At 59.5% G+C, this 26,436-nt stretch overlaps 1 protein-coding gene across 1 annotated transcript in view; it reads right to left on the bottom strand.

Moving 5' to 3' along the window:
- Positions 1-26,436, bottom strand: part of LOC122545074 (metabotropic glutamate receptor 6-like) — a 161,089-nt gene that overhangs the window by 130,687 nt on the left and 3,966 nt on the right. The window contains exons 3-5 of the mRNA XM_087985748.1: positions 24,626-24,842; positions 24,140-24,275; positions 4,451-4,605 (exon numbers count right to left, since the gene is read on the bottom strand). Of these exons, the coding sequence (XP_087841874.1) occupies positions 4,451-4,605; positions 24,140-24,275; positions 24,626-24,842 (508 nt within the window). The remainder of the gene's footprint in view (positions 1-4,450; positions 4,606-24,139; positions 24,276-24,625; positions 24,843-26,436) is intronic.

Below are 26,436 nucleotides of genomic sequence, written 5' to 3'. Positions count from 1 at the left end.
CATTCGCTGTCGCTAATCTTTTCTGGTACCTGAGGGAGACTTTGTCATCCACTTTTTCTATTTTTCGATCGGATTTCTGTTCCCTTTTGAGCTACACGTCCTGGGCCCCTCCTTGCCCACATCTCAATCCCCCGGCCAATTCCGAAGTATTTTTATCAGACATGTCCTTCGATGCACTGCAGTCTCTCATTAACTTGCGTTAATTGATGTTTCCTGAGGTGTCTGTGCCTCAGAGTCATAAGTTTCTGACGTACGTCCTCTGATATTTCTTTAAATACCCGTCGCCTCTTGTCTCACATTGAATATTTTGGTGTGTTTTCCCAATCTGTCGTTCCCCAATTTACCCCTCGCACCTTCATCATTTCCCTTCAACCGCTTTGAGAACCTGCCTAAAAGCTGAACAATTTTGCATGCACATGATCATAGCACATTCCAGCGCAGTACATGCCCTTCGGCCCCTCCATTGCTGTGCTGACCCATCTGAAGCCCCTCTTTCCTACACTATTCCATTCTCCTCCATATGCCTATCCAATGCCCATTTAAATGCCCCTAAAGTTGGCGAGTCTACTACTGTGGCAGGCAGTGCGTTCCACGCCCCCTCCTACTCTCTGAGTAAAGAAACTCCCTCTGCCATCTGTCCTGTATCTATCACCCCCTCAATTTAAAGCTGTGTCCCCTCGTGCTAGCCATCACCATCCGAGGGGAAAGCCTCTCCCTGCCCACCCTATCTAACCCTCGGATTATCTTAGACGTCTCAATTAAGTCACCTCTCAACCTTCTCTCTAACGAAACAGCCTCAAGTCCCTCAGCCTTTCCCCATAAGACCTTCCCTCCGTACCAGGCAACATCCTGGGAAATCCCCTCTGAACCCTTTCCAAAGCTTCCACATCCTTCCTATAATGCGGTGACCAGATCTGTACACAATACTCCCAAGTGCGGCCGCACCAGAGTTTTGTACAGCTGCAGCATGACCTCGTGGCTCCGAAACTCAATCCCTCTCCCAATAAACGCTAACACACCGTACGCCTTCTTAACAACCCGATCGACCTGGGTGGCAACTTTCAGGGATCTGTGTACTCCAACACGGGTTTCTCATTCCCAAAGGTAGTTTCACAGTAAGGTGAAACTTGAAAGGGTTCAGAAAAGGATGTTGCCAGGGTTGGAGGGTCTGAGCTACAGGGAGAGGCTGAACAGGCTGGGGCTGTTTTCCCTGGAGCGTCGGAGGCTGAGGGGTGACCTTCTAGAGGTTTATAAAATCATGAGGGGGGGCATGGATAGGGTAAATAGACAAGGTCTTTTCCCCCTGGGGTGGGGGAGCCCAGAACCAGAGGTTTATAAAATCATGAGGGGGGCATGGATAGGGTAAATAGACAAGGTCTTTTCCCCCTGGGGTGGGGAGAGCCCAGAACTAGAGGGGGGTAGGTTTAAGGTGAGAGGGGGGAAAGGGACCCGAGGGGTAACTTTTTCCCCCAGAGGGTGGTGCGTGTGTGGAACGAGCTGCCAGAGGAAGTGGTGGGGGCTGGTACAATGCCAACATTTAAAAGGATTGGGGGGGGGGGGACATGGATAGGAAGGGTTTTGGGAGAGATGGGCCAAGTGCTGGCAAACGGGGGACTAGCTTGGGTTGGGATATCTGGGTCAGCACGGACGGGATGGGCCGAAGGGTGTGTTTCCAGCTCTGTGACTGATTTGGCCTTCCTCCGGACACAGCACAAAATCCGAAAAGCGATCCCGAGTCAGATCCCCATCCGACCGCAGCCCAGAATGCACTCTGCCCGGCTGGTTTGGCAGAGTGCATTCTGGGCTGTACAAACTGAGGGTCCACCTTCAAGCATCTTGACATCTAACATCCCCATTTCTGAGCAACTCCCACCAATGGCTGCTGCTGTTTGGGATCATTTCGCACCCCCACCCCCCCCCCTCCCCCCCACCCCCCAACCTCTCGACGGACGCTCTGATTGGATAATTCAACCTCAGTTCCCTTCTGAGTGACAGCACCTCAGTTAAAAACCCCCACCTCCTGCTGTTCTCGGAGCCGACCCTTTCGAAACGTGGGATATTTCCGGACATTTCCATCCCAAGCTCCGTCACTTCGGTGCCAATTGCACCCCCCCCCCCCCCCCCATTGGTGGTTCAGTGGCAGCGCCAGAGACCCGGGTTCGATCCCAGCCTCGGGCGACTGTCTGGGTGGAGTTTGCACAGTCTCCCCGTGTCTGCGTGGGTTTCCTCCCACAGTCCAAAGATGTGCAGGTTAGGGTGGGATTGGCCCGTGCTAAATTGTCCCCGTAGTGCCCAGGGATGTGCAGGTTAGGGTGGATTGGCCGTGCTAAATTGTCCCCGTAGTGCCCAGGGATGTGCAGGTTAGGGTGGATTGGCCGTGCTAAATTGTCCCTGTAGTGCCCAGGGATGTGCAGGTTAGGGTGGATTGGCCGTGCTAAATTGTCCCCGTAGTGCCCAGGGATGTGCAGGTTAGGGTGGATTGGCCGTGCTAAATTGTCCCTGTAGTGCCCAGGGATGTGCAGGTTAGGGTGGATTGGCCGTGCTAAATTGTCCCCGTAGTGCCCAGGGATGTGCAGGTTAGGGTGGATTGGCCGTGCTAAATTGTCCCCGTAGTGTCCAGGGATGTGCAGGTTAGGGTGGATTGGCCGTGCTAAATTGTCCCCGTAGTGCCCAGGGATGGGCAGGTTGGGGTGGATTGGCCGTGCTAAATTGTCCCGTAGTGCCCAGGGATGTGCAGGTTAGGGTGGATTGGCCGTGCTAAATTGTCCCGTAGTGCCCAGGGATGTGCAGGTTAGGGTGGATTGGCCGTGCTAAACTGTCCCCGTAGTGCCCAGGGGTGTGCAGGTTAGGGTGGATTGGCCGTGCTAAATTGTCCCGTAGTGTCCAGGGATGTGCAGGTTAGGGTGGGTTGGCCGTGCTAAATTGTCCCCGTAGTGCTCAGGGATGTGCAGGTTAGGGTGGATTGGCCGTGCTAAATTGTCCCGTAGTGCCCAGGGATGTGCAGGTTAGGGTGGATTGGCCGTGCTAAATTGTCCCCATAGTGCCCAGGGATGTGCAGGTTAGGGTGGATTGGCCGTGCTAAATTGTCCCGTAGTGTCCAGGGATGTGCAGGTTAGGGTGGGTTGGCCGTGCTAAACTGTCCCCGTAGTGCCCAGGGGTGTGCAGGTTAGGGTGGATTGGCCGTGCTAAATTGTCCCGTAGTGTCCAGGGATGTGCAGGTTAGGGTGGGTTGGCCGTGCTAAATTGTCCCCGTAGTGCTCAGGGATGTGCAGGTTAGGGTGGATTGGCCGTGCTAAATTGTCCCGTAGTGCCCAGGGATGTGCAGGTTAGGGTGGATTGGCCGTGCTAAATTGTCCCCATAGTGCCCAGGGATGTGCAGGTTAGGGTGGATTGGCCGTGCTAAATTGTCCCGTAGTGTCCAGGGATGTGCAGGTTAGGGTGGGTTGGCCGTGCTAAATTGTCCCGTAGTGCCCAGGGATGTACAGGTTAGGGTGGATTGGCCGTGCTAAATTGTCCCGTAGTGTCCAGGGATGTGCAGGTTAGGGTGGATTGGACGTGCTAAATTGTCCCCGTAGTGCCCAGGGATGTGCAGGTTAGGGTGGATTGGCCGTGCTAAATTGTCCCGTAGTGTCCAGGGATGTGCAGGTTAGGGTGGATTGGACGTGCTAAATTGTCCCCGTAGTGCCCAGGGATGTGCAGGTTAGGGTGGATTGGCCGTGCTAAATTGTCCCCGTAGTGCCCAGGGATGTGCAGGTTAGGGTGGATTGGCCGTGCTAAATTGTCCCGTAGTGTCCAGGGATGTGCAGGTTAGGGTGGATTGGCCGTGCTAAATTGTCCCCGTAGTGCCCAGGGATGTGCAGGTTAGGGTGGATATAGAGAAACAGAATGAGAAAGAGAAAGGGAGAGAGAGACAGACAGAAATAACGAGAGAGAGAGAAAGAGATAGAAAGAAAGAGAAAAATAGAGAGAGAGAGAGAGTGAGAGATAGAGAAAGAGAGAGGGGGAGGGAGAGAGAGACAGAAATAAAGAGAGAGAGAAAGAGATAGAGAGAAAGAGAGAGACAGAAAAGGAGAGAGACAGAGAAAGAGAGAGAGAGAAAGAGAAAGAGAGGGAAAAAAGAGAGAGGGAGAGAAAGAGAGTGAAATAGTGGAAGAGATAGAGAAAGAGAAAAGGAGAGATAGAGAGACTCAGAAAGAGAGAGAGAGAGAGAAAGAAAGAAAGACAGAGAAAGAGAGGGAGTGCCCAGTGGAAGTTCACCCGATTAATCCCTGGGCCAGGCCTAACGAATCCCAGCCCAGGCTCCGGTTGCCCTGAGAACGCCGTAGGCCTCAACCAGAGCCTGGGACTTTCCTGAGCGTCGCTCGCGGAGGCCTGGTCAGGGCTCACGGAGTGGGGTTCGGGGGCGGGGGGTGGGGAGAGGTTGGGGAAGTTATCGCCGTCGTCTCCTTACCCTCGATGGACGCCCTCTTCGGCAAGACAGTCACCGCTCCCTCGGCCACCTCCTCCTGGTGCAGGACCGGCGAGGCCTTTGCCCCCCAGCTGTCCGAGCCCACCCACAGGAAGTGGCCAGTCAGGTTGGCCGCGTTGGCTGCTTTCAGCACCCTCCTGAGAGAGACGGGGCAAGGGGGGGTGGCGGTGGGGGTTGAGATAGGGAGGCAGAGGTTAGAACCGGGGAGGGTGAGGAAATGGTGGGGCTGAGGGGGTGTTGGGGAGGAGGGGCGGGGTGGGAGGAGGAGATGGCGAGGGGCGCATAGACCTGACCCGCCTCCCTCCCCCCCCCCCCCCCCCGCCAAGGATGACGCACTACCCAAGGGCCACCCTCATCGCCTGCCCCAGGTGATGCACCACGCGGTCGAACAGTTCAGGGGAGGTGTGAGCTCGCTCAGGAGGAGGGGGTTGGAGGCGAGGGTGGTGGGATGTGACGTGGGGAGGTGGAGCTGAACAGGGGTGCTGGACATGGTTGGAGAGGTGGGTCCTGAAGAGGTGGGGGAGGGGAGGGGATGTTGAGGAGGGAGAGGGGGCAGAGAAGGTAGGGTGAGGGTAATTGGGATGCGGGAGGGAGTGGTCGAGGTGAGGGTTGGGACATACTTGAGTGGGTGGAGGGTAGGTCGTGGAGGAGGCAGTTGGGGGAGTTGAGGTTGGGATGAGGGTAGTTGAGGTTGGGATGAGGGTAGTTAAGGAGAGGGCGAGGGTAGTTGAGGTGGGGGTGAGGGTAGTTGAGGTGGGGTGTGGGTAGTTGAGGTGGGGTGAGGGTAGTTGAGGTGGGGCTGAGGGTGGTTGAGGTGAGAGTAAGAGTAGTTAAGGTTGGGGTGAGGGTAGTTGAGGTGGGGGTGAGGGTAGTTGAGGTGGAGTTGAGGGTCATTGAGGTGTGGATAAGTGTAGTTGAGGTGGACATGAGGGTAGTTGAGGTGGAGGTGAGGGTAGTTGAGGTGGGGGTGAGGGTAGTTGAGGTGGGGGTGACGGTAGTTGAGGTGAGGGTGAGGGTAGTTGAGGTGGGGATGAGGGTAGTTGAGGTGGGGTGTGGGTAGTTGAGGAGGAGATGAGGGTAGTTGAGGTGGGGGTGAGGGTAGTTGAGGTGGGGGTGACGGTAGTTGAGGTGAGGGTGAGGGTAGTTGAGGTGGAGGTGAGGGTAGTTGAGGTGGGGATGAGGGTAGTTGAGGTGGGGTGTGGGTAGTTGAGGAGGAGATGAGGGTAGTTGAGGTGGGGGTGAGGGTTGTTGAGGTGGGGGTGAGGGTAGTTGAGGTGGGGGTGAGGGTTGTTGAGGTGGGGGTGAGGGTTGTTGAGGTGGGCGTGAGGGTAGTTGAGGTGGGGGGTGTGGGTAGTTGAGGTGGGGTGAGGGTAGTTGAGGTGGGGGTGAGGGTAGTTGAGGTGGGGGGAGGGTAGTTGAGGTGGGGGTGAGGGTAGTTGAGGAGGAGATGAGGGTAGTTGAGGTGGGGTGACGGTAGTTGAGGTGGGGGTGAGGGTAGTTGAGGTGGGGGTGAGGGTAGTTGAGGAGGAGATGAGGGTAGTTGAGGTGGGGGTGAGGGTAGTTGAGGAGGAGATGAGGGTAGTTGAGGTGGGGGTGAGGGTAGTTGAGGTGAGGTGTGAGGCTAGTTGAGGTGGGGGTGAGGGTTGTTGAGGTGGGGGTGAGGGTAGTTGAGGTGGGCGTGAGGGTGATTGAGGTGGGGTGTGGGTAGTTGAGGAGGAGATGAGGGTAGTTGAGGTGGGGGTGAGGGTAGTTGAGGTGGGGGTGAGGGTTGTTGAGGTGGGGGTGAGGGTAGTTGAGGTGAGGGTGAGGGTAGTTGAGGTGTAGATGAGGGTAGGTGATGTGGGGGTGAGGGTAGTTGAGGTGGGGGTGAGGGTAGTTGAGGTGGGGGTGAGGGTAGTTGAGGTGGGGTGAGGGTAGTTGAGGTGGGGGTGAGGGTAGTTGAGGTGGGGGTGACGGTAGTTGAGGTGGGGATGAGGGTAGTTGAGGTGGGGTGTGGGTAGTTGAGGAGGAGATGAGGGTAGTTGAGGTGGGGGTGAGGGTAGTTGAGGTGAGGTGTGGGTAGTTGAGGTGGGGTGTGGGTAGTTGAGGTGGGGGTGAGGGTAGTTGAGGTGGGGGTGAGGGTAGTTGAGGTGGGGTGAGGGTAGTTGAGGTGGGGGGTGAGGGTAGTTGAGGTGGGGTGAGGGTAGTTGAGGTGGGGTTGAGGGTAGTTGAGGTGGGGTGAGGGTAGTTGAGGTGGGGGTGAGGGTTGTTGAGGTGGGGTTGAGGGTAGTTGAGGTGGGCGTGAGGGTAGTTGAGGTGAGGGTGAGGGTTGTTGAGGTGGGGGTGACGGTAGTTGAGGTGAGGGTGAGGGTAGTTGAGGTGGGGTGAGGGTTGTTGAGGTGGGGGTGAGGGTAGTTGAGGTGGGGTGAGGGTAGTTGACGAGGAGATGAGGGTAGTTGAGGAGGAGATGAGGGTAGTTGAGGTGGGGGTGAGGGTTGTTGAGGTGGGGGTGAGGGTAGTTGAGGTGGGCGTGAGGGTAGTTGAGGTGGGGGTGTGGGTAGTTGACGTGGGGGTGAGGGTAGTTGACGTGGGGGTGAGGGTAGTTGACGTGAGGGTGAGGGTAGTTGAGGTGGGGTGAGTGTTGATGAGGTGGGGATGAGGGTTGTTGAGTTGGGGGTGTGGCTAGTTGAGGTGGGGATGAGGGTAGTTGAGGTGGGGTGTGGGTAGTTGAGGAGGAGATGAGGGTAGTTGAGGTGAGGGTGAGGGTAGTTGAGGTGAGGGTGAGGGTAGTTGAGGTGGGGGTGTGGGTTGTTGAGGTGGGGATGAGGGTAGTTGATGTGGGGGTGAGGGTAGTTGAGGTGGGGATGAGGGTAGTTGACGTGAGGGTGAGGGTAGTTGAGGTGGGGTGAGTGTTGATGAGGTGGGGATGAGGGTTGTTGAGTTGGGGGTGTGGCTAGTTCAGGTGGGGATGAGGGTAGTTGAGGTGGGGTGTGGGTAGTTGAGGAGGAGATGAGGGTAGTTGAGGTGAGGGTGAGGGTAGTTGAGGTGGGGGTGTGGGTTGTTGAGGTGGGGGTGAGGGTAGTTGAGGTGGGGGTGTGGGTTGTTGAGGAGGAGATGAGGGTAGTTGACGTGAGGGTGAGGGTAGTTGAGGTGAGGGTGAGGGTAGTTGAGGTGGGGGTGTGGGTTGTTGAGGTGGGGATGAGGGTAGTTGATGTGGGGGTGAGGGTAGTTGAGGTGGGGCTGAGGGTGGTTGAGGTGGAGTTGAGGGTCATTGAGGTGTGGATGAGTGTAGTTGAGGTGGACATGAGGGTAGTTGAGGTTGGGGTGAGGGTAGTTGAGGTGAAGGTGAGGGTAGTTGAGGTGAGGGTAGTTCAGTTGGGGATGAGGGTTGTTGAGGTTGGGGTGAGGGTAGCTGAGGTGGGGGTAGGTGAGGTGAGTGTGAGGGTCATTGAGGTGAGTGTGAGGGTAGTTGAGGTGGGGTGAGGGTAGTTGAGGTGGGGGTGAGGGTAGTTGAGGTGGGGTTGACGGTAGTTGAGGTGGGGTGTGGGTAGTTGAGGTGGGTGTGAGGGTAGTTGAGGTGGGGATGAGGGTAGTTGAGGTGGGAGATGAGGGTAGTTGAGGTGGGGATGAGGGTAGTTGAGGTGGGGGTGAGGGTAGTTGAGGTGGGGGATGAGGGTAGATGAGGTGGCGATGAGGGTTGTTGAGGTGGGGATGAGGGTAGTTGAGGTGGGGTGAGGGTAGTTGAGGTGGGGTGAGGGTAGTTGAGGTGAGGGTGAAGGTAGTTGAGGTGGGGATGAGGGTAGTTGAGGTGGGGGTGAGGGTAGTTGAGGTGGGGTGAGGGTAGTTGAGGTGGGGTGAGGGTAGTTGAGGTGGGCGTGAGGGTAGTTGAGGTGGGGATGAGGGTAGTTGAGGTGGGTGTGAGGGTAGTTGAGGTGGGTGTGAGGGTAGTTGAGGTGGGGGTGAGGGTAGTTGAGGTGGGCGTGAGGGTAGTTGAGATGGGGGTGAGGGTAGTTGAGGTGGGGGTGAGGGTAGTTGAGGTGGGGGTGAGTGTAGTTGAGGTGGGGTGAGGGTAGTTGAGGTGGGGATGAGGGTAGTTGAGGTGGGGTGAGGGTAGTTGAGGCGGAGGGTGAGGGTAGTTGAGGTGGGGGTGAGTGTAGTTGAGGTGAGGGTGAGGGTAGTTGAGGCAGAGGGTGAGTGTAGTTGAGGTGGGGTGAGGGTAGTTGAGGTGGGGTGAGGGTAGTTGAGGTGGGGGGTGTGGGTATTTGAGGTGGGGGTGAGGGTAGTTGAGGTGGGGTGTGGGTAGTTGAGGTGGGAGTGAGGGTAGTTGAGGTGTGGATGAGGGTAGTTGAGGTGGGGATGTGGGTAGTTGAGGTGGGGATGAGGGTAGTTGAGGTGGGGATGTGGGTAGTTGAGGTGGGGATGAGGGTTGTTGAGGTGGGGGGTGAGGGTAGTTGAGGTGGGGGGTGAGGGTAGTTGAGGTGGGGGGTGAGGGTAGTTGAGGTGGGGGTGAGGGTAGTTGAGGTGGGGATGAGGGTAGTTGAGGTGGGGATGTGGGTAGTTGAGGTGGGGATGAGGGTTATTGAGGTGGGGGGTGAGGGTAGTTGAGGTGGGGGGTGAGGGTAGTTGAGGTGGGGATGAGGGTAGTTGAGGTGGGGGGTGAGGGTAGTTGAGGTGGGGCTGAGGGTAGTTGAGGTGGGGCTGAGGGTGGTTGAGGTGGAGTTCAGGGTCATTGAGGTGTGGATGAGTGTAGTTGAGGTGGACATGAGGGTAGTTGAGGTTGGGGTGAGGGTAGTTGAGGTGAAGGTGTGGGTAGTTGAGGTGGGGGTGAGGGTAGTTGAGGTGAGGGTAGTTCAGTTGGGGATGAGGGTTGTTGAGGTTGGGGTGAGGGTAGCTGAGGTGGGGGTAGGTGAGGTGAGTGTGAGGGTCATTGAGGTGAGTGTGAGGGTAGTTGAGGTGGGGTGAGGGTAGTTGAGGTGGGGGTGAGGGTTGTTGATGTGGGGGTGACGGTAGTTGAGGTGGGGTGTGTGTAGTTGAGGTGGGTGTGAGGGTAGTTGAGGTGGGGGATGAGGGTAGTTGAGGTGGGAGATGAGGGTAGTTGAGTTGGGGGTGAGGGTAGTTGAGGTGGGGTGAGGGTAGTTGAGGTTGGGGTGAGGGTAGTTGAGGTGGGAGATGAGGGTAGTTGAGGTGGGGGTGAGGGTAGTTGAGGTGGGGGTGAGGGTAGTTGAGGTGGGGATGAGGGTAGTTGAGGTGGGGATGTGGGTAGTTGAGGTGGCGATGAGGGTTGTTGAGGTGGGTATGAGGGTAGTTGAGGTGGGGGGTGAGTGTAGTTGAGGTGGGGTGAGGGTAGTTGAGGTGAGGGTGAAGGTAGTTGAGGTGGGTTTGAGGGTGACAGTAGTTGAGGTGGGGATGAGGGTAGTTGAGGTGGCGATGAGGGTTGTTGAGGTGGGGATGAGGGTAGTTGAGGTGGGGGGTGAGGGTAGTTGAGGTGGGGTGAGGGTAGTTGAGGTGAGGGTGAAGGTAGTTGAGGTGGGTGTGAGGGTGACAGTAGTTGAGGTGGGGATGAGGGTAGTTGAGGTGGCGGGTGAGGGTAGTTGAGGTGGGGGGTGAGGGTAGTTGAGGTTGGGGTGAGGGTAGTTGACGTGAGGGTGAGGGTAGTTGAGGTGGGGTGAGTGTTGATGAGGTGGGGATGAGGATAGTTGAGTTGGGGGTGTGGCTAGTTGAGGTGGGGATGAGGGTAGTTGAGGTGGGGCTGAGGGTGGTTGAGGTGGAGTTGAGGGTCATTGAGGTGTGGATGAGTGTAGTTGAGGTGGACATGAGGGTAGTTGAGGTTGGGGTGAGGGTAGTTGAGGTGAAGGTGAGGGTAGTTGAGGTGAGGGTAGTTCAGTTGGGGATGAGGGTTGTTGAGGTTGGGGTGAGGGTAGCTGAGGTGGGGGTAGGTGAGGTGAGTGTGAGGGTCATTGAGGTGAGTGTGAGGGTAGTTGAGGTGGGGTGAGGGTAGTTGAGGTGGGGGTGAGGGTAGTTGATGTGGGGTTGACGGTAGTTGAGGTGGGGTGTGGGTAGTTGAGGTGGGTGTGAGGGCAGTTGAGGTGGGGGATGAAGGTAGTTGAGGTGGGGGTGAGGGTAGTTGAGGTGGGGGATGAGGGTAGATGAGGTGGCAATGAGGGTTGTTGAGGTGGGGATGAGGGTAGTTGAGGTGGGGTGAGGGTAGTTGAGGTGGGGTGAGGGTAGTTGAGGTGAGGGTGAAGGTAGTTGAGGTGGGGATGAGGGTAGTTGAGGTGGGGGTGAGGGTAGTTGAGGTGGGGTGAGGGTAGTTGAGGTGGGGTGAGGGTAGTTGAGGTGGGCGTGAGGGTAGTTGAGGTGGGGATGAGGGTAGTTGAGGTGGGGGTGAGGGTAGTTGAGGTGGGTGTGAGGGTAGTTGAGGTGGGTGTGAGGGTAGTTGAGGTGGGGGTGAGGGTAGTTGAGGTGGGCGTGAGGGTAGTTGAGATGGGGGTGAGGGTAGTTGAGGTGGGGGTGAGGGTAGTTGAGGTGGGGGTGAGTGTAGTTGAGGTGGGGTGAGGGTAGTTGAGGTGGGGATGAGGGTAGTTGAGGTGGGGTGAGGGTAGTTGAGGCGGAGGGTGAGGGTAGTTGAGGTGGGGGTGAGTGTAGTTGAGGTGAGGGTGAGGGTAGTTGAGGCAGAGGGTGAGTGTAGTTGAGGTGGGGTGAGGGTAGTTGAGGTGGGGTGAGGGTAGTTGAGGTGGGGGTGTGGGTATTTGAGGTGGGGGTGAGGGTAGTTGAGGTGGGGTGTGGGTAGTTGAGGTGGGGGTGAGGGTAGTTGAGGTGTGGATGAGGGTAGTTGAGGTGGGGCGTGTGGGTAGTTGAGGTGGGGATGAGGGTTGTTGAGGTGGGGGGTGAGGGTAGTTGAGGTGGGGGGTGAGGGTAGTTGAGGTGGGGGGTGAGGGTAGTTGAGGTGGGGGTGAGGGTAGTTGAGGTGGGGGTGAGGGTAGTTGAGGTGGGGGGTGAGGGTAGTTGAGGTGGGGATGAGGGTAGTTGAGGTGGGGATGTGGGTAGTTGAGGTGGGGATGAGGGTTGTTGAGGTGGGGGGTGTGGGTAGTTGAGGTGGGGGGTGAGGGTAGTTGAGGTGGGGCTGAGGGTAGTTGAGGTGGGGCTGAGGGTGGTTGAGGTGGAGTTGAGGGTCATTGAGGTGTGGATGAGTGTAGTTGAGGTGGACATGAGGGTAGTTGAGGTTGGGGTGAGGGTAGTTGAGGTGAAGGTGTGGGTAGTTGAGGTGGGGGTGAGGGTAGTTGAGGTGAGGGTAGTTCAGTTGGGGATGAGGGTTGTTGAGGTTGGGGTGAGGGTAGCTGAGGTGGGGGTAGGTGAGGTGAGTGTGAGGGTCATTGAGGTGAGTGTGAGGGTAGTTGAGGTGGGGTGAGGGTAGTTGAGGTGGGGGTGAGGGTAGTTGAGGTGGGGGTGAGGGTTGTTGATGTGGGGGTGACGGTAGTTGAGGTGGGGTGTGTGTAGTTGAGGTGGGTGTGAGGGTAGTTGAGGTGGGGGATGAGGGTAGTTGAGGTGGGAGATGAGGGTAGTTGAGTTGGGAGTGAGGGTAGTTGAGGTGGGGTGAGGGTAGTTGAGGTTGGGGTGAGGGTAGTTGAGGTGGGAGATGAGGGTAGTTGAGGTGGGGGTGAGGGTAGTTGAGGTGGGGGTGAGGGTAGTTGAGGTGGGGGATGAGGGTAGTTGAGGTGGCGATGAGGGTTGTTGAGGTGGGTATGAGGGTAGTTGAGGTGGGGGGTGAGTGTAGTTGAGGTGGGGTGAGGGTAGTTGAGGTGAGGGTGAAGGTAGTTGAGGTGGGTTTGAGGGTGACAGTAGTTGAGGTGGGGATGAGGGTAGTTGAGGTGGCGATGAGGGTTGTTGAGGTGGGGATGAGGGTAGTTGAGGTGGGGGGTGAGGGTAGTTGAGGTGGGGTGAGGGTAGTTGAGGTGAGGGTGAAGGTAGTTGAGGTGGGTGTGAGGGTGACAGTAGTTCAGGTGGGGATGAGGGTAGTTGAGGTGGCGGGTGAGGGTAGTTGAGGTGGGGGGTGAGGGTAGTTGAGGTTGGGGTGAGGGTAGTTGACGTGAGGGTGAGGGTAGTTGAGGTGGGGTGAGTGTTGATGAGGTGGGGATGAGGATAGTTGAGTTGGGGGTGTGGCTAGTTGAGGTGGGGATGAGGGTAGTTGAGGTGGGGTGTGGGTAGTTGAGGTGGGGATGAGTGTAGTTGAGGTGGACATGAGGGTAGTTGAGGTTGGGGTGAGGGTAGTTGAGGTGAAGGTGAGGGTAGTTGAGGTGAGGGTAGTTCAGTTGGGGATGAGGGTTGTTGAGGTTGGGGTGAGGGTAGCTGAGGTGGGGGTAGGTGAGGTGAGTGTGAGGGTCATTGAGGTGAGTGTGAGGGTAGTTGAGGTGGGGGTGAGGGTAGTTGAGGTGGGGGTGAGGGTAGTTGATGTGGGGGTGACGGTAGTTGAGGTGGGGTGTGTGTAGTTGAGGTGGGTGTGAGGGTAGTTGAGGTGGGGGATCAGGGTAGTTGAGGTGGGAGATGAGGGTAGTTGAGTTGGGGGTGAGGGTAGTTGAGGTGGGGTGAGGGTAGTTGAGGTGGGGGATGAGGGTAGTTGAGGTGGCGATGAGGGTTGTTGAGGTGGGTATGAGGGTAGTTGAGGTGGGGGGTGAGGGTAGTTGAGGTGGGGTGAGGGTAGTTGAGGTGAGGGTGAAGGTAGTTGAGGTGGGTGTGAGGGTGACAGTAGTTGAGGTGGGGATGAGGGTAGTTGAGGTGGCGATGAGGGTTGTTGAGGTGGGGATGAGGGTAGTTGAGGTGGGGGGTGAGGGTAGTTGAGGTGGGGTGAGGGTAGTTGAGGTGGGGGTGAAGGTAGTTGAGGTGGGTGTGAGGGTGACAGTAGTTGAGGTGGGGATGAGGGTAGTTGAGGTGGCGGGTGAGGGTAGTTGAGGTGGGGGTGAGGGTAGTTGAGGTGGGGGGTGAGGGTAGTTGAGGTTGGGGTGAGGGTAGTTGACGTGAGGGTGAGGGTAGTTGAGGTGGGGTGAGTGTTGATGAGGTGGGGATGAGGATAGTTGAGTTGGGGGTGTGGCTAGTTGAGGTGGGGGTGAGTGTTGATGAGGTGGGGATGAGGATAGTTGAGGTGGGGATGAGGGTAGTTGAGGTGGGGTGTGGGTAGTTGAGGTGGGGGTGAGGGTAGTTGAGGTGGGGGTGTGGGTTGTTGAGGTTGGGGTTTGGGTTGTTGAGGTGGGGGTGAGGGTAGTTGAGGTGGGGGTGAGGGTAGTTGAGGTGGGGGTGAGGGTAGTTGAGGTGGGGGTGAGGGTAGTTGAGGTGGGGCTGAGGGTGGTTGAGGTGGAGTTGAGGGTCATTGAGGTGTGGATGAGTGTAGTTGAGGTGGACATGAGGGTAGTTGAGGTTGGGGTGAGGGTAGTTGAGGTGAAGGTGAGGGTAGTTGAGGTGAGGGTAGTTCAGTTGGGGATGAGGGTTGTTGAGGTTGGGGTGAGGGTAGCTGAGGTGGGGGTAGGTGAGGTGAGTGTGAGGGTCATTGAGGTGAGTGTGAGGTTGTTGAGGTGGGGGGTGAGGGTAGTTGAGGTGGGGATGAGGGTAGTTGAGGTGGGGGTGAGGGTAGTTGAGGTGGGGATGAGGGTAGTTGAGGTGGGGTGAGGTTGTTGAGGTGGGGGTGAGTGTAGTTGAGGTGGGGTGAGGGTAGTTGAGGTGGGGGGTGAGGGTAGTTGAGGTGGGGATGAGGGTAGTTGAGGTGGGGGTGAGGGTAGTTGAGGTGGGGATGAGGGTAGTTGAGGTGGGGTGAGGTTGTTGAGGTGGGGTGTGGGTAGTTGAGGTGGGGATGAGGGTAGTTGAGGTGGGGTGAGGGTTGTTGAGGTGGGGTGAGGGTAGTTGAGGTGGGGATGAGGGTAGTTGAGGTGGGGGTGAGGGTAGTTGAGGTGGGGATGAGGGTAGTTGAGGTGGGCGTGAGGGTAGTTGAGGTGGGGGTGAGGGTAGTTGAGGTGGGTTGATGTTGTTGAGGTGGGGTGAGGGTAGTTGAGGTGGGGGTGAGGGTAGTTGAGGTGGGGGTGAGGGTAGTTGAGGCGGGGATGAGGGTAGTTGAGGTGGGGGTGAGGGTGGTTGAGGTGGGGGGTGTGGGTAGTTGAGGTGGGGGTGAGGATGGTTGAGTTGGGGGTGAGGGTAGTTGAGGTGGGGGTGAGGGTAGTTGAGGTGGGGGGTGAGGGTAGTTGAGGTGGGGGGTGAGGGTAGTTGAGGTGGGGATGAGGGTAGTTGAGGTGGGGGTGAGGGTAGTTGAGGTGGGGGTGAGGGTAGTTGAGGTGGGGATGAGGGTAGTTGAGGTGGGGATGAGGGTAGTTGAGGTGGGGGTGAGGGTAGTTGAGGCTGGCGTGAGGGTAGTTGAGGTGGGGGTGAGGGTAGTTGAGGTGGGGGTGAGGGTAGTTGAGGTGGGGGTGAGGGTAGTTGAGGTGGGGGTGAGGGTAATTGAGGTGGGGGTGAGGGTAGTTGAGGTGGGGGTGAGGGTAGTTGAGGTGGGGGTGAGGGTAGTTGAGGTGGCGATGAGGGTTGGTGAGGTGGGGTGAGGGTAGTTGAGGTGGGGATGTGGGTAGTTGAGGTGGGGGTGAGGGTAGTTGAGGTGGGGTGAGGTTGTTGAGGTGGGGTGAGGGTAGTTGAGGTGGGGGTGAGGGTAGTTGAGGTGGGGTGAGGGTAGTTGAGGTGGGGATGTGGGTAGTTGAGGTGGGGGTGAGGGTAGTTGAGGTGGGGTGAGGTTGTTGAGGTGGGGTGAGGGTAGTTGAGGTGGGGATGAGGGTAGTTGAGGTGGGGATGAGGGTAGTTGAGGTGGGGTGAGGTTGTTGAGGTGGGGTGAGGGTAGTTGAGGGGGGGATGAGGGTAGTTGAGGTGGGGGTGAGGGTAGTTGAGGTGGGGATGAGGGTAGTTGAGGCGGGCGTGAGGGTAGTTGAGGTGGGGGTGAGGGTAGTTGAGGTGGGGTGATGTTGTTGAGGTGGGGTGAGGGTAGTTGAGGTGGGGATGAGGGTAGTTGAGGTGGGGGTGAGGGTAGTTGAGGTGGGGATGAGGGTAGTTGAGGTGGGGGGTGAGGGTAGTTGAGGTGGGGTGAGGGTAGTTGAGGTGGGGTGAGGGTAGTTGAGGTGGGGGTGAGGGTAGTTGAGGTGGGGGTGTGGGTAGTTGAGGTGGGGATGAGGGTAGTTGAGGTGGGGGTGAGGGTAGTTGAGGTGGGGGTGTGGGTAGTTGAGGTGGGGATGAGGGTAGTTGAGGTGGGGATGAGGGTAGTTGAGGTGGGGTGAGTGTAGTTGAGGTGGGGGTGAGGGTAGTTGAGGTGGGGGTGTGGGTAGTTGAGGTGGGGTTGAGGGTAGTTGAGGTGGGGGTGTGGGTAGTTGAGGTGGGGATGAGGGTAGTTGAGGTGGGGTGAGGGTAGTTGAGGTGGGGGTGAGGGTAGTTGAGGTGGGGATGAGGGTAGTTGAGGTGGGGGGTGAGGGGAGTTGAGGTGGGGGTGAGGGTAGTTGAGGTGGGGGTGAGGGTAGTTGAGGTGGGGGGTGAGGGTAGTTGAGGTGGGGATGAGGGTAGTTGAGGTGGGGGTGAGGGTAGTTGAGGTGGGGATGAGGGTAGTTGAGGTGGGGTGAGGTTGTTGAGGTGGGGTGTGGGTAGTTGAGGTGGGGATGAGGGTAGTTGAGGTGGGGTGAGGGTTGTTGAGGTGGGGTGAGGGTTGTTGAGGTGGGGTGAGGGTAGTTGAGGTGGGGATGAGGGTAGTTGAGGTGGGGGTGAGGGTAGTTGAGGTGGGGATGAGGGTAGTTGAGGCGGGCGTGAGGGTAGTTGAGGTGGGGGTGAGGGTAGTTGAGGTGGGTTGATGTTGTTGAGGTGGGGTGAGGGTAGTTGAGGTGGGGGTGAGGGTAGTTGAGGTGGGGGTGAGGGTAGTTGAGGCGGGGATGAGGGTAGTTGAGGTGGGGGTGAGGGTGGTTGAGGTGGGGGGTGTGGGTAGTTGAGGTGGGGGTGAGGATGGTTGAGTTGGGGGTGAGGGTAGTTGAGGTGGGGGTGAGGGTAGTTGAGGTGGGGGGTGAGGGTAGTTGAGGTGGGGGGTGAGGGTAGTTGAGGTGGGGATGAGGGTAGTTGAGGTGGGGGTGAGGGTAGTTGAGGTGGGGGTGAGGGTAGTTGAGGTGGGGATGAGGGTAGTTGAGGTGGGGATGAGGGTAGTTGAGGTGGGGGTGAGGGTAGTTGAGGCTGGCGTGAGGGTAGTTGAGGTGGGGGTGAGGGTAGTTGTGGAGGGGATGAGGGTAGTTGAGGTGGGGGTGAGGGTAGTTGAGGTGGGGGTGAGGGTAGTTGAGGTGGGGGTGAGGGTAGTTGAGGTGGCGATGAGGGTTGGTGAGGTGGGGTGAGGGTAGTTGAGGTGGGGATGTGGGTAGTTGAGGTGAGGGTGAGGGTAGTTGAGGTGGGGTGAGGTTGTTGAGGTGGGGTGAGGGTAGTTGAGGTGGGGGTGAGGGTAGTTGAGGTGGGGTGAGGGTAGTTGAGGTGGGGATGTGGGTAGTTGAGGTGGGGGTGAGGGTAGTTGAGGTGGGGTGAGGTTGTTGAGGTGGGGTGAGGGTAGTTGAGGTGGGGATGAGGGTAGTTGAGGTGGGGATGAGGGTAGTTGAGGTGGGGTGAGGTTGTTGAGGTGGGGTGAGGGTAGTTGAGGGGGGGATGAGGGTAGTTGAGGTGGGGGTGAGGGTAGTTGAGGTGGGGGTGAGGGTAGTTGAGGTGGGGATGAGGGTAGTTGAGGTGGGGATGAGGGTAGTTGAGGTGGGGGTGAGGGTAGTTGAGGCTGGCGTGAGGGTAGTTGAGGTGGGGGTGAGGGTAGTTGTGGAGGGGATGAGGGTAGTTGAGGTGGGGGTGAGGGTAGTTGAGGTGGGGGTGAGGGTAGTTGAGGTGGGGGTGAGGGTAGTTGAGGTGGCGATGAGGGTTGGTGAGGTGGGGTGAGGGTAGTTGAGGTGGGGATGTGGGTAGTTGAGGTGAGGGTGAGGGTAGTTGAGGTGGGGTGAGGTTGTTGAGGTGGGGTGAGGGTAGTTGAGGTGGGGGTGAGGGTAGTTGAGGTGGGGTGAGGGTAGTTGAGGTGGGGATGTGGGTAGTTGAGGTGGGGGTGAGGGTAGTTGAGGTGGGGTGAGGTTGTTGAGGTGGGGTGAGGGTAGTTGAGGTGGGGATGAGGGTAGTTGAGGTGGGGATGAGGGTAGTTGAGGTGGGGGTGAGGGTAGTTGAGGTGGGGATGAGGGTAGTTGAGGCGGGCGTGAGGGTAGTTGAGGTGGGGGTGAGGGTAGTTGAGGTGGGGTGATGTTGTTGAGGTGGGGTGATGTTGTTGAGGTGGGGTGAGGGTAGTTGAGGTGGGGATGAGGGTAGTTGAGGTGGGGGTGAGGGTAGTTGAGGTGGGGGGTGAGGGTAGTTGAGGTGGGGTGAGGGTAGTTGAGGTGGGGTGATGTTGTTGAGGTGGGGTGAGGGTAGTTGAGGTGGGGGTGAGGGTAGTTGAGGTGGGGGGTGAGGGTAGTTGAGGTGGGGTGAGGGTAGTTGAGGTGGGGTGAGGGTAGTTGAGGTGGGGGTGAGGGTAGTTGAGGTGGGGGTGTGGGTAGTTGAGGTGGGGATGAGGGTAGTTGAGGTGGGGGTGAGGGTAGTTGAGGTGGGGGTGTGGGTAGTTGAGGTGGGGATGAGGGTAGTTGAGGTGGGGTGAGGGTAGTTGAGGTGGGGGTGAGGATAGTTGAGGTGGGGGTGAGGGTAGTTGAGGTGGGGATGAGGGTAGTTGAGGTGGGGGTGAGGGTAGTTGAGGTGGGGATGAGGGTAGTTGAGGTGGGGGGTGAGGGTAGTTGAGGTGGGGTGAGGGTAGTTGAGGTGGGGTGAGGGTAGTTGAGGTGGGGGTGAGGGTAGTTGAGGTGGGGGTGTGGGTAGTTGAGGTGGGGATGAGGGTAGTTGAAGTGGGGGTGTGGGTAGTTGAGGTGGGGATGAGGGTAGTTGAGGTGGGGTGAGGGTAGTTGAGGTGGGGGTGAGGGTAGTTGAGGTGGGGATGAGGGTAGTTGAGGTGGGGGGTGAGGGGAGTTGAGGTGGGGGTGAGGGTAGTTGAGGTGGGGGTGAGGGTAGTTGAGGTGGGGATGAGGGTAGTTGAGGTGGGGGTGAGGGTAGTTGAGGTGGGGGTGAGGGTAGTTGAGGTGGGGATGAGGGTAGTTGAGGTGGGATGTGGGTAGTTGAGGTGGGGTGTGGGTAGTTGAGGTGGGGATGAGGGTAGTTGAGGTGGGGTGAGGGTAGTTGAGGTGGGGGGTGAGGGTAGTTGAGGTGGGGTGAGGGTAGTTGAGGTGGGGTGAGGTTGTTGAGGTGGGGGTGAGGGTAGTTGAGGTGGGGGTGAGGGTAGTTGAGGTGGGATGAGGGTTGTTGAGGTGAGGGTGAGGGTAGTTGAGGTGAGGGTGAGGGTAGTTGAGGTGGGGCGTGGGTAGTTGAGGTGGGGCGTGGGTAGTTGAGGTGGGGCGTGGGTAGTTGAGGTGGGGTGAGGGTTGTTGAGGTGGGGGGTGAGGGTAGTTGAGGTGGGGGGTGAGGGTAGTTGCGGTTGGGGTGAGGGTAGTTGAGGTGGGGGTGAGGGTAGTTGAGGTGGGGTGTGGGTAGTTGAGGTGGGGATGAGGGTGGTTGAGGTGGGGAGTGAGGGTAGTTGAGGTGGGGGTGAGGGTAGTTGAGGTGGGGGTGAGGGTAGTTGAGGTGGGGGTGAGGGTAGTTGAGGTGGGGGTGTGGGTAGTTGAAGTGGGGATGAGGGTAGTTGAGGTGGGGTGAGGGTAGTTGAGGTGGGGGTGAGGGTAGTTGAGGTGGGGATGAGGGTAGTTGAGGTGGGGGGTGAGGGTAGTTGAGGTGGGGGTGAGTGTAGTTGAGGTGGGGGTGAGGGTAGTTGAGGTGGGGATGAGGGTAGTTGAGGTGGGGGTGAGGGTAGTTGAGGTGGGGGTGAGGGTAGTTGAGGTGGGGATGAGGGTAGTTGAGGTGGGGTGTGGGTAGTTGAGGTGGGGGTGAGGGTAGTTGAGGTGGGGTGTGGGTAGTTGAGGTGGGGATGAGGGTAGTTGAGGTGGGGCGTGTGGGTAGTTGAGGTGGGGATGAGGGTTGTTGAGGTGGGGGTGAGTGTAGTTGAGGAGGAGATGAGGGTAGTTGAGGTGGGGGTGAGGGTAGTTGAGGTGGGGTGTGGGTAGTTGAGGTGGGGGTGAGGGTAGTTGAGGTGTGGATGAGGGTGGTTGAGGTGGGGTGTGGGTAGTTGAGGTGGGGATGAGGGTCGTTGAGGTGGGGTGAGGGTAGTTGAAGTGGGGGTGAGGGTAGTTGAGGTGGGAGTGAGGGTAGTTGAGGTGGGGTGAGGGTAGTTGAAGTGGGGGTGAGGGTAGTTGAGGTGGGGGTGAGGGTAGTTGAGGTGGGGGTGAGGGTAGTTGAGGTGGGGGTGAGTGTAGTTGAGGTGGGGTGAGGGTAGTTGAGGTGGGGGTGAGGGTAGTTGAAGTGGGGGTGAGGGTAGTTGAGGTGGGGGTGAGGGTAGTTGAGGTGGGGGTGAGGGTAGTTGAGGTGGGGTGAGGGTAGTTGAGGTGGGGTGTGGGTAGTTGAGTTGGGGATGAGGGTAGTTGAAGTGGGGGTGAGGGTAGTTGAGGTGGGGAGTGAGGGTAGTTGAGGTGGGGTGAGGGTAGTTGAAGTGGGGGTGAGGGTAGTTGAAGTGGGGGTGAGGGTAGTTGAGGTGGGGTGAGGGTAGTTGAGGTGGGGGTGAGGGTAGTTGAGGTGGGGTGATGTTGTTGAGGTGGGGTGAGGGTAGTTGAGGTGGGGATGAGGGTAGTTGAGGTGGGGGTGAGGGTAGTTGAGGTGGGGATGAGGGTAGTTGAGGTGGGGGGTGAGGGTAGTTGAGGTGGGGTGAGGGTAGTTGAGGTGGGGTGAGGGTAGTTGAGGTGGGGGTGAGGGTAGTTGAGGTGGGGGTGTGGGTAGTTGAGGTGGGGATGAGGGTAGTTGAGGTGGGGGTGAGGGTAGTTGAGGTGGGGGTGTGGGTAGTTGAGGTGGGGATGAGGGTAGTTGAGGTGGGGATGAGGGTAGTTGAGGTGGGGTGAGTGTAGTTGAGGTGGGGGTGAGGGTAGTTGAGGTGGGGGTGTGGGTAGTTGAGGTGGGGTTGAGGGTAGTTGAGGTGGGGGTGTGGGTAGTTGAGGTGGGGATGAGGGTAGTTGAGGTGGGGTGAGGGTAGTTGAGGTGGGGGTGAGGGTAGTTGAGGTGGGGATGAGGGTAGTTGAGGTGGGGGGTGAGGGGAGTTGAGGTGGGGGTGAGGGTAGTTGAGGTGGGGGTGAGGGTAGTTGAGGTGGGGGGTGAGGGTAGTTGAGGTGGGGATGAGGGTAGTTGAGGTGGGGGTGAGGGTAGTTGAGGTGGGGATGAGGGTAGTTGAGGTGGGGTGAGGTTGTTGAGGTGGGGTGTGGGTAGTTGAGGTGGGGATGAGGGTAGTTGAGGTGGGGTGAGGGTTGTTGAGGTGGGGTGAGGGTTGTTGAGGTGGGGTGAGGGTAGTTGAGGTGGGGATGAGGGTAGTTGAGGTGGGGGTGAGGGTAGTTGAGGTGGGGATGAGGGTAGTTGAGGCGGGCGTGAGGGTAGTTGAGGTGGGGGTGAGGGTAGTTGAGGTGGGTTGATGTTGTTGAGGTGGGGTGAGGGTAGTTGAGGTGGGGGTGAGGGTAGTTGAGGTGGGGGTGAGGGTAGTTGAGGCGGGGATGAGGGTAGTTGAGGTGGGGGTGAGGGTGGTTGAGGTGGGGGGTGTGGGTAGTTGAGGTGGGGGTGAGGATGGTTGAGTTGGGGGTGAGGGTAGTTGAGGTGGGGGTGAGGGTAGTTGAGGTGGGGGGTGAGGGTAGTTGAGGTGGGGGGTGAGGGTAGTTGAGGTGGGGGTGAGGGTAGTTGAGGTGGGGGTGAGGGTTGTTGAGGTGGGGGGTGAGGGTAGCTGAGGTGGGGGTGAGGGTAGTTGAAGTGGGGGTGTGGGTAGTTGAAGTGGGGGTGAGGGTAGTTGAGGTGGGGGTGAGGGTTGTTGAGGTGAGGGTGAGGGTAGTTGAGGTGGGGGTGAGGGTAGTTGAAGTGGGGGTGAGGGTAGTTGAAGTGGGGGTGAGGGTAGTTGAGGTGGGGGTGAGGGTTGTTGAGGTGAGGGTGAGGGTAGTTGAGGTGGGGGTGAGGGTAGTTGAAGTGGGGGTGAGGGTAGTTGAGGTGGGGGTGAGGGTTGTTGAGGTGAGGGTGAGGGTAGTTGAGGTGGGGGTGAGGGTAGTTGAGGTGGGGGTGAGGGTAGTTGAGGTGGGGGTGAGGGTTGTTGAGGTGAGGGTGAGGGTAGTTGAAGTGGGGGTGAGGGTAGTTGAGGTGGGGGTGAGGGTAGTTGAGGTTGCGTGAGGGTTGTTGAGGTGAGGGTGAGGGTAGTTGAGGTGGGGGTGAGGGTAGTTGAAGTGGGGTTGAGGGTAGTTGAGGTGGGGGTGAGGGTTGTTGAGGTGAGGGTGAGGGTAGTTGAGGTGGGGTGAGGGTAGTTGAAGTGGGGGTGAGGGTAGTTGAGGTGGGGGTGAGGGTTGTTGAGGTGGGGGGTGAGGGTAGTTGAGGTGGGGGTGAGGGTAGTTGAAGTGGGGGTGAGGGTAGTTGAGGTGGGGATGAGGGTTGTTGAGGTGAGGGTGAGGGTAGTTGAGGTGGGGGTGAGGGTAGTTGAGGTGGGGATGAGGGTAGTTGAGGTGGGGATGAGGGTAGTTGAGATGGGGGTGAGGGTAGTTGAGGTGGGGATGAGGGTAGTTGAGGTGGGGGTGAGGGTAGTTGAGGTGAGGGTGAGGGTAGTTGAGGTGGGGTGAGGGTAGTTGAGGTGGGGTGAGGGTAGTTGAGGTGGGGATGAGGGTAGTTGAGGTGGGGGTGAGGGTAGTTGAGGTGGGGATGAGGGTAGTTGAGGTGGGGGTGAGGGTTGTTGAGGTGGGGGTGAGGGTAGTTGAGGTGGGGGTGAGGGTAGTTGAGGTGGGGATGAGGGTAGTTGAGGTGGGGGGTGAGGGTTGTTGAGGTGGGGGTGAGGGTTGTTGAGGTGGGGGGTGAGGGTTGTTGAGGTGGGGGTGAGGGTTGTTGAGGTGGGGGTGAGGGTAGTTGAGGTAACCCCTTGCCCCTTGCCCCCTGCCCCTTGCCCCTTGCCCCCTGCCCTGCACCCCATGACCCTTGCCCTTTGCCCTGTACGCATGACCCTTGTCTCCCGTCCCAAGGCCCATGCCCCTTGCCCGACACCCCACGCCCCTCACCCCTTGCCCCTCGCCCTCACCCCTTGCCCCTTGCCCCTTGCCCCTCGCCCCTCACCCCTCACCCCTTGCCCCTCGCCCTCACCCTCACCCCTTGCCCCTCGCCCTCACCCCTTGCCCCTCGCCCCTCGCCCCTTGCTCCTCGCCCCTCGCCCCTCGCCCCTCACCCCTTGCCCCTCACCCTCGCCCCTCGCCCCTCGCCCCTTGCCCCTCGCCCCTTGCCCCTCGCCCCTTGCCCATCGCTCCTCGCCCCTCGCCCCTCGCCCCTCGCCCCTTGCCCCTCGCCCTTCACACCTTGCCCCTCGCCCTCACCCCTCGGCCCCACCCCTCGCCCCTTCCCCCTCGCACTCACCCCTTGCCCCTCGCCCCTCACCCCTCGCCCCTCGCCCCTCACCCCTCGCCCTCGCCCCTCACCCCTCGCCCTCGCCCCTCGCCCCTCGCCCCTCGCCCTCACCCCTTGCCCCTCGCCCCTCGCCCCTCGCCCTCACCCCTTGCCCCTCGCCCCTCGCCCTCACCCCTTGCCCCTCGCCCTCACCCTCACCCCTTGCCCCTCGCCCCTCGCCCCTCGCCCCTCACCCCTCGCCCTCGCCCCTCGCCCCTCGCCCCTCACCCCTCGCCCTCACCCCTCGCCCTCACCCCTTGCCCTCACCCCTTGCCCCTTGCCCCTCGCCCTCACCCCTTGCCCCTCGCCCTCACCCTCACCCCTTGCCCCTCGCCCTCGCCCCTCGCCCCTCACCCCTCGCCCTCACCCCTTGCCCTCACCCCTTGCCCCTCGCCCCTCGCCCTCATCCCTTGCCCCTCGCCCTCACCCTCACCCCTTGCCCCTCGCCTCTCGCCCCTCGCCCCTCGCCCTCGCCCCTCGCCCTGTACTCCATGACCCTTGTCTCCTGTCCCATGGCCCATGCCCCACGACCCTCGCCCCTTGCCCCACGCCCCTCGCCCCTCGCCCCTTGCCCCACGCCCCTCGCCCCTCGCCCCTCGCCCCACGCCCCTAACCCCACGCCCCTTGCCCCACGCCCCTCGCCCCTCGCCCCACGCCCCTCGCCCCACGCCCCTCGCCCCACGCCCCTCGCCCCTCGCCCCTCGCCCCTCGCCCCTCGCCCCGTACTCCATGACCCTTGTCTCCTGTCCCATGGCCCATGCCCCACGACCCTCGCCCCTTGCCCCACGCCCCTTGCACCTCGCCCCTCACCCCACGCCCCTCGTCCCTCGCCCCACGCCGCTCGCCCCACGCCGCTCGCCCCACGCCTCACACTCCTCGCCCCTCGCCCCTTGCCCCTCGCCCTTTACTCCATGACCCTTGTCTCCCATCCCAAGGCCAATGCCCCTCGCCCCACGTCCCTCGCCCCTTGCCCCTTGCCCCTTCCCCACACCGCATGCTGAATGCCCGTTGCCCCCTGCCCCGGCTCCCTTCCCCATGCCCCCCTCCCCATGCCCCCCTCCCCATGCCCCCCCCACTCACCGGATATCGTCCTCGTTGGCGAAGATGATGATCCCGCGGGCGTTGGGCGTCTCCATCAGTCGGTGGATGATCTTGTCGAATTCGCCCGGTTTGGGCTCCCGGGGGATTTTCAGAGACTGGGCGATGCAGACGCCCCCTGAGGGGTCAGCGGGGAGTGGGCAGGGGGGTGTGGTATTTGTTGGGGTGGGGGGGTCGGGGGGGGGTGTTGGAAGGAAACGAAAGTAAGAGAAAGGCCGTTAAGCACAAAACGGCACAGAACAAGGCCGCCTCCGGCCCTCCGCGGCGGCCATCTTGAGGGGCCACTTTACAGAGGCTTCAGAGCGCCGACTAGGCCTCAGTTCGCCAACCAGACCTGCCCAGGGCCTGTTGCGTTCAACCTATGTATCCCAGGGTGCTCTTTGATGGCAGACGCCATTTTCCAGGCCCCACTGTGAGGTTCGGACGCACGGTTGGGTGGGGGGGGGGTTCGACAGACCGGGCCCTTACCCGCTTCCCTGGAGATCTGAGCGAAGGCGTCGACGCCGCTCTCGCCGTAGTTACCCTCCGAGGCGATGGTGGAGACGTAGTTCCAGCCCAGCGCCTTGACGATGTCCACCATGGCCTGGGCCTGGTAGGAGTCCGGGGGCACCACCCGCGAGAAATAGTCATAGCGATTGTTGTCGCTGAGCTCCGGGGCCGTCGAGGCGTAACTAATCTGAGGGATCTGCACGAAAGTGAGGAACACAGAGGGAAAGGGGAGTTACCCGACACACAACGCTGAGGGAGTGTGTGCTGTGGGAGGGTCAGTGCTGAGGGAGCGGGTGCTGTGGGAGGGTCAGTGCTGAGGGAGCGGGTGCTGTGGGAGGGTCAGTGCTGAGGGAGGGTCAGTGCTGAGGGAGCGGGTGCTGTGGGAGGGTCAGTGCTGAGGGAGCGGGTGCTGTGGGAGGGTCAGTGCTGAGGGAGCGGGTGCTGTGGGAGGGTCAGTGCTGAGGGAGGGTCAGTGCTGAGGGAGCGGGTGCTGTGGAAGGGTCAGTGCTGAGGGAGGGTCAGTGCTGAGGAAGTGGGTGCTGTGGGAGGGTCAGTGCTGAGGGAGTGGGTGCTGTGGGAGGGTCAGTGCTGAGGGAGCGGGTGCTGAGGGAGGGTCAGTGCTGAGGGAGTGGGTGCTGTGGGAGGGTCAGTGCTGAGGGAGTGGGTGCTGTGGGAGGGTCAGTGCTGAGGGAGCGGGCGCTGTGGGAAGGTCAGTTCTGAGGGAGGGTCAGTGCTGAGGGAGTGGGCGCTGTGGGAGGGTCAGTGCTGAGGGAGTGGGTGCTGTGGGAGGGTCAGTGCTGAGGGAGCGGGTGCTGTGGGAGGGTCAGTGCTGAGGGAGTGGGTGCTGTGGGAGGGTCAGTGCTGAGGGAGTGGGTGCTGTGGGAGGGTCAGTGCTGAGGGAGTGGGTGCTGTGGGAGGGTCAGTGCTGAGGGAACGGGTGCTGTGGGAGGTTCAGCACTGAGGGAGCGGGTGCTGTGCGAGGGTCAGTGCTGAGGGAGCGGGTGCTGTGGGAGGGTCAGTGCTGAGGGAGTGGGTGCTGTGGGAGGGTCAGTGCTGAGGGAGTGGGTGCTGTGGGAGGGTCAGTGCTGAGGGAGTGGGTGCTGTGGGAGGGTCAGTGCTGAGGGAACGGGTGCTGTGGGAGGGTCAGTGCTGAGGGAGCGGGCGCTGTGGGAGGGTCAGTGCTGTGTTTCAGGGTTAGGGTCATGGTAACGGTTGAGGGTGAGCGTTGAGGTTCAGGGGTTAGGGGTGAAGGTTGGGTCTTTGGATAAGGGCTTGGGGCAAGGGGTTAGAGTTGGGTGTTGGGGTGAGGGTTATGGTGAGGGTTGGGGTGAGGGTTGTGGGTCCGGAGGTGAGGGTTAGGGATTAGAGTTAGGGGTGAGGGTTTAGCGTTCGGGTCAGGGGTTAGAGTTGGTGGTTTGAGCTGGGGGTTAGTGGTGATAGGGTAAGGGGCTGGGGGTTGGGTTTACCATGAAGAACCACAGGATGTTGGTGACCATGCGGGAGACGGAGCGATGGGGTTAGGGTTAGGGATTAGGGTTTGGGATTAGGGTTTGTGGTTAGGATGTAGGGTTTGGGGTTAGGGTTGTGGGTTCGTGTTAGGGATTAGGATTTGGGGTTTGGGTTAGGGATTGGGGTTTGGGGTTAGGATTTAGGATTTGGGGTTTGGGTTAGGGATTAGGGTTTGGGGTTAGGATTTAGGGTTTGGGGTTTGGGTTAGGGATTAGGGTTTGGGGTTAGGATTTGGGGTTTGGGTTAGGGATTAGGGTTTGGGATTAGGATTTGTGGTTAGG

This window comes from Chiloscyllium plagiosum, unplaced genomic scaffold (genome assembly GCF_037043375.1).
Source record: "Chiloscyllium plagiosum isolate Xiang-an unplaced genomic scaffold, Cpla_swu_hap1 HiC_scaffold_211, whole genome shotgun sequence".
Classification (NCBI taxonomy): Eukaryota; Metazoa; Chordata; class Chondrichthyes; order Orectolobiformes; family Hemiscylliidae; genus Chiloscyllium; species Chiloscyllium plagiosum.
The sequence above is the reverse complement of the archived record's forward strand: the minus strand, read 5'-3'. Positions and strand labels throughout refer to the sequence as shown.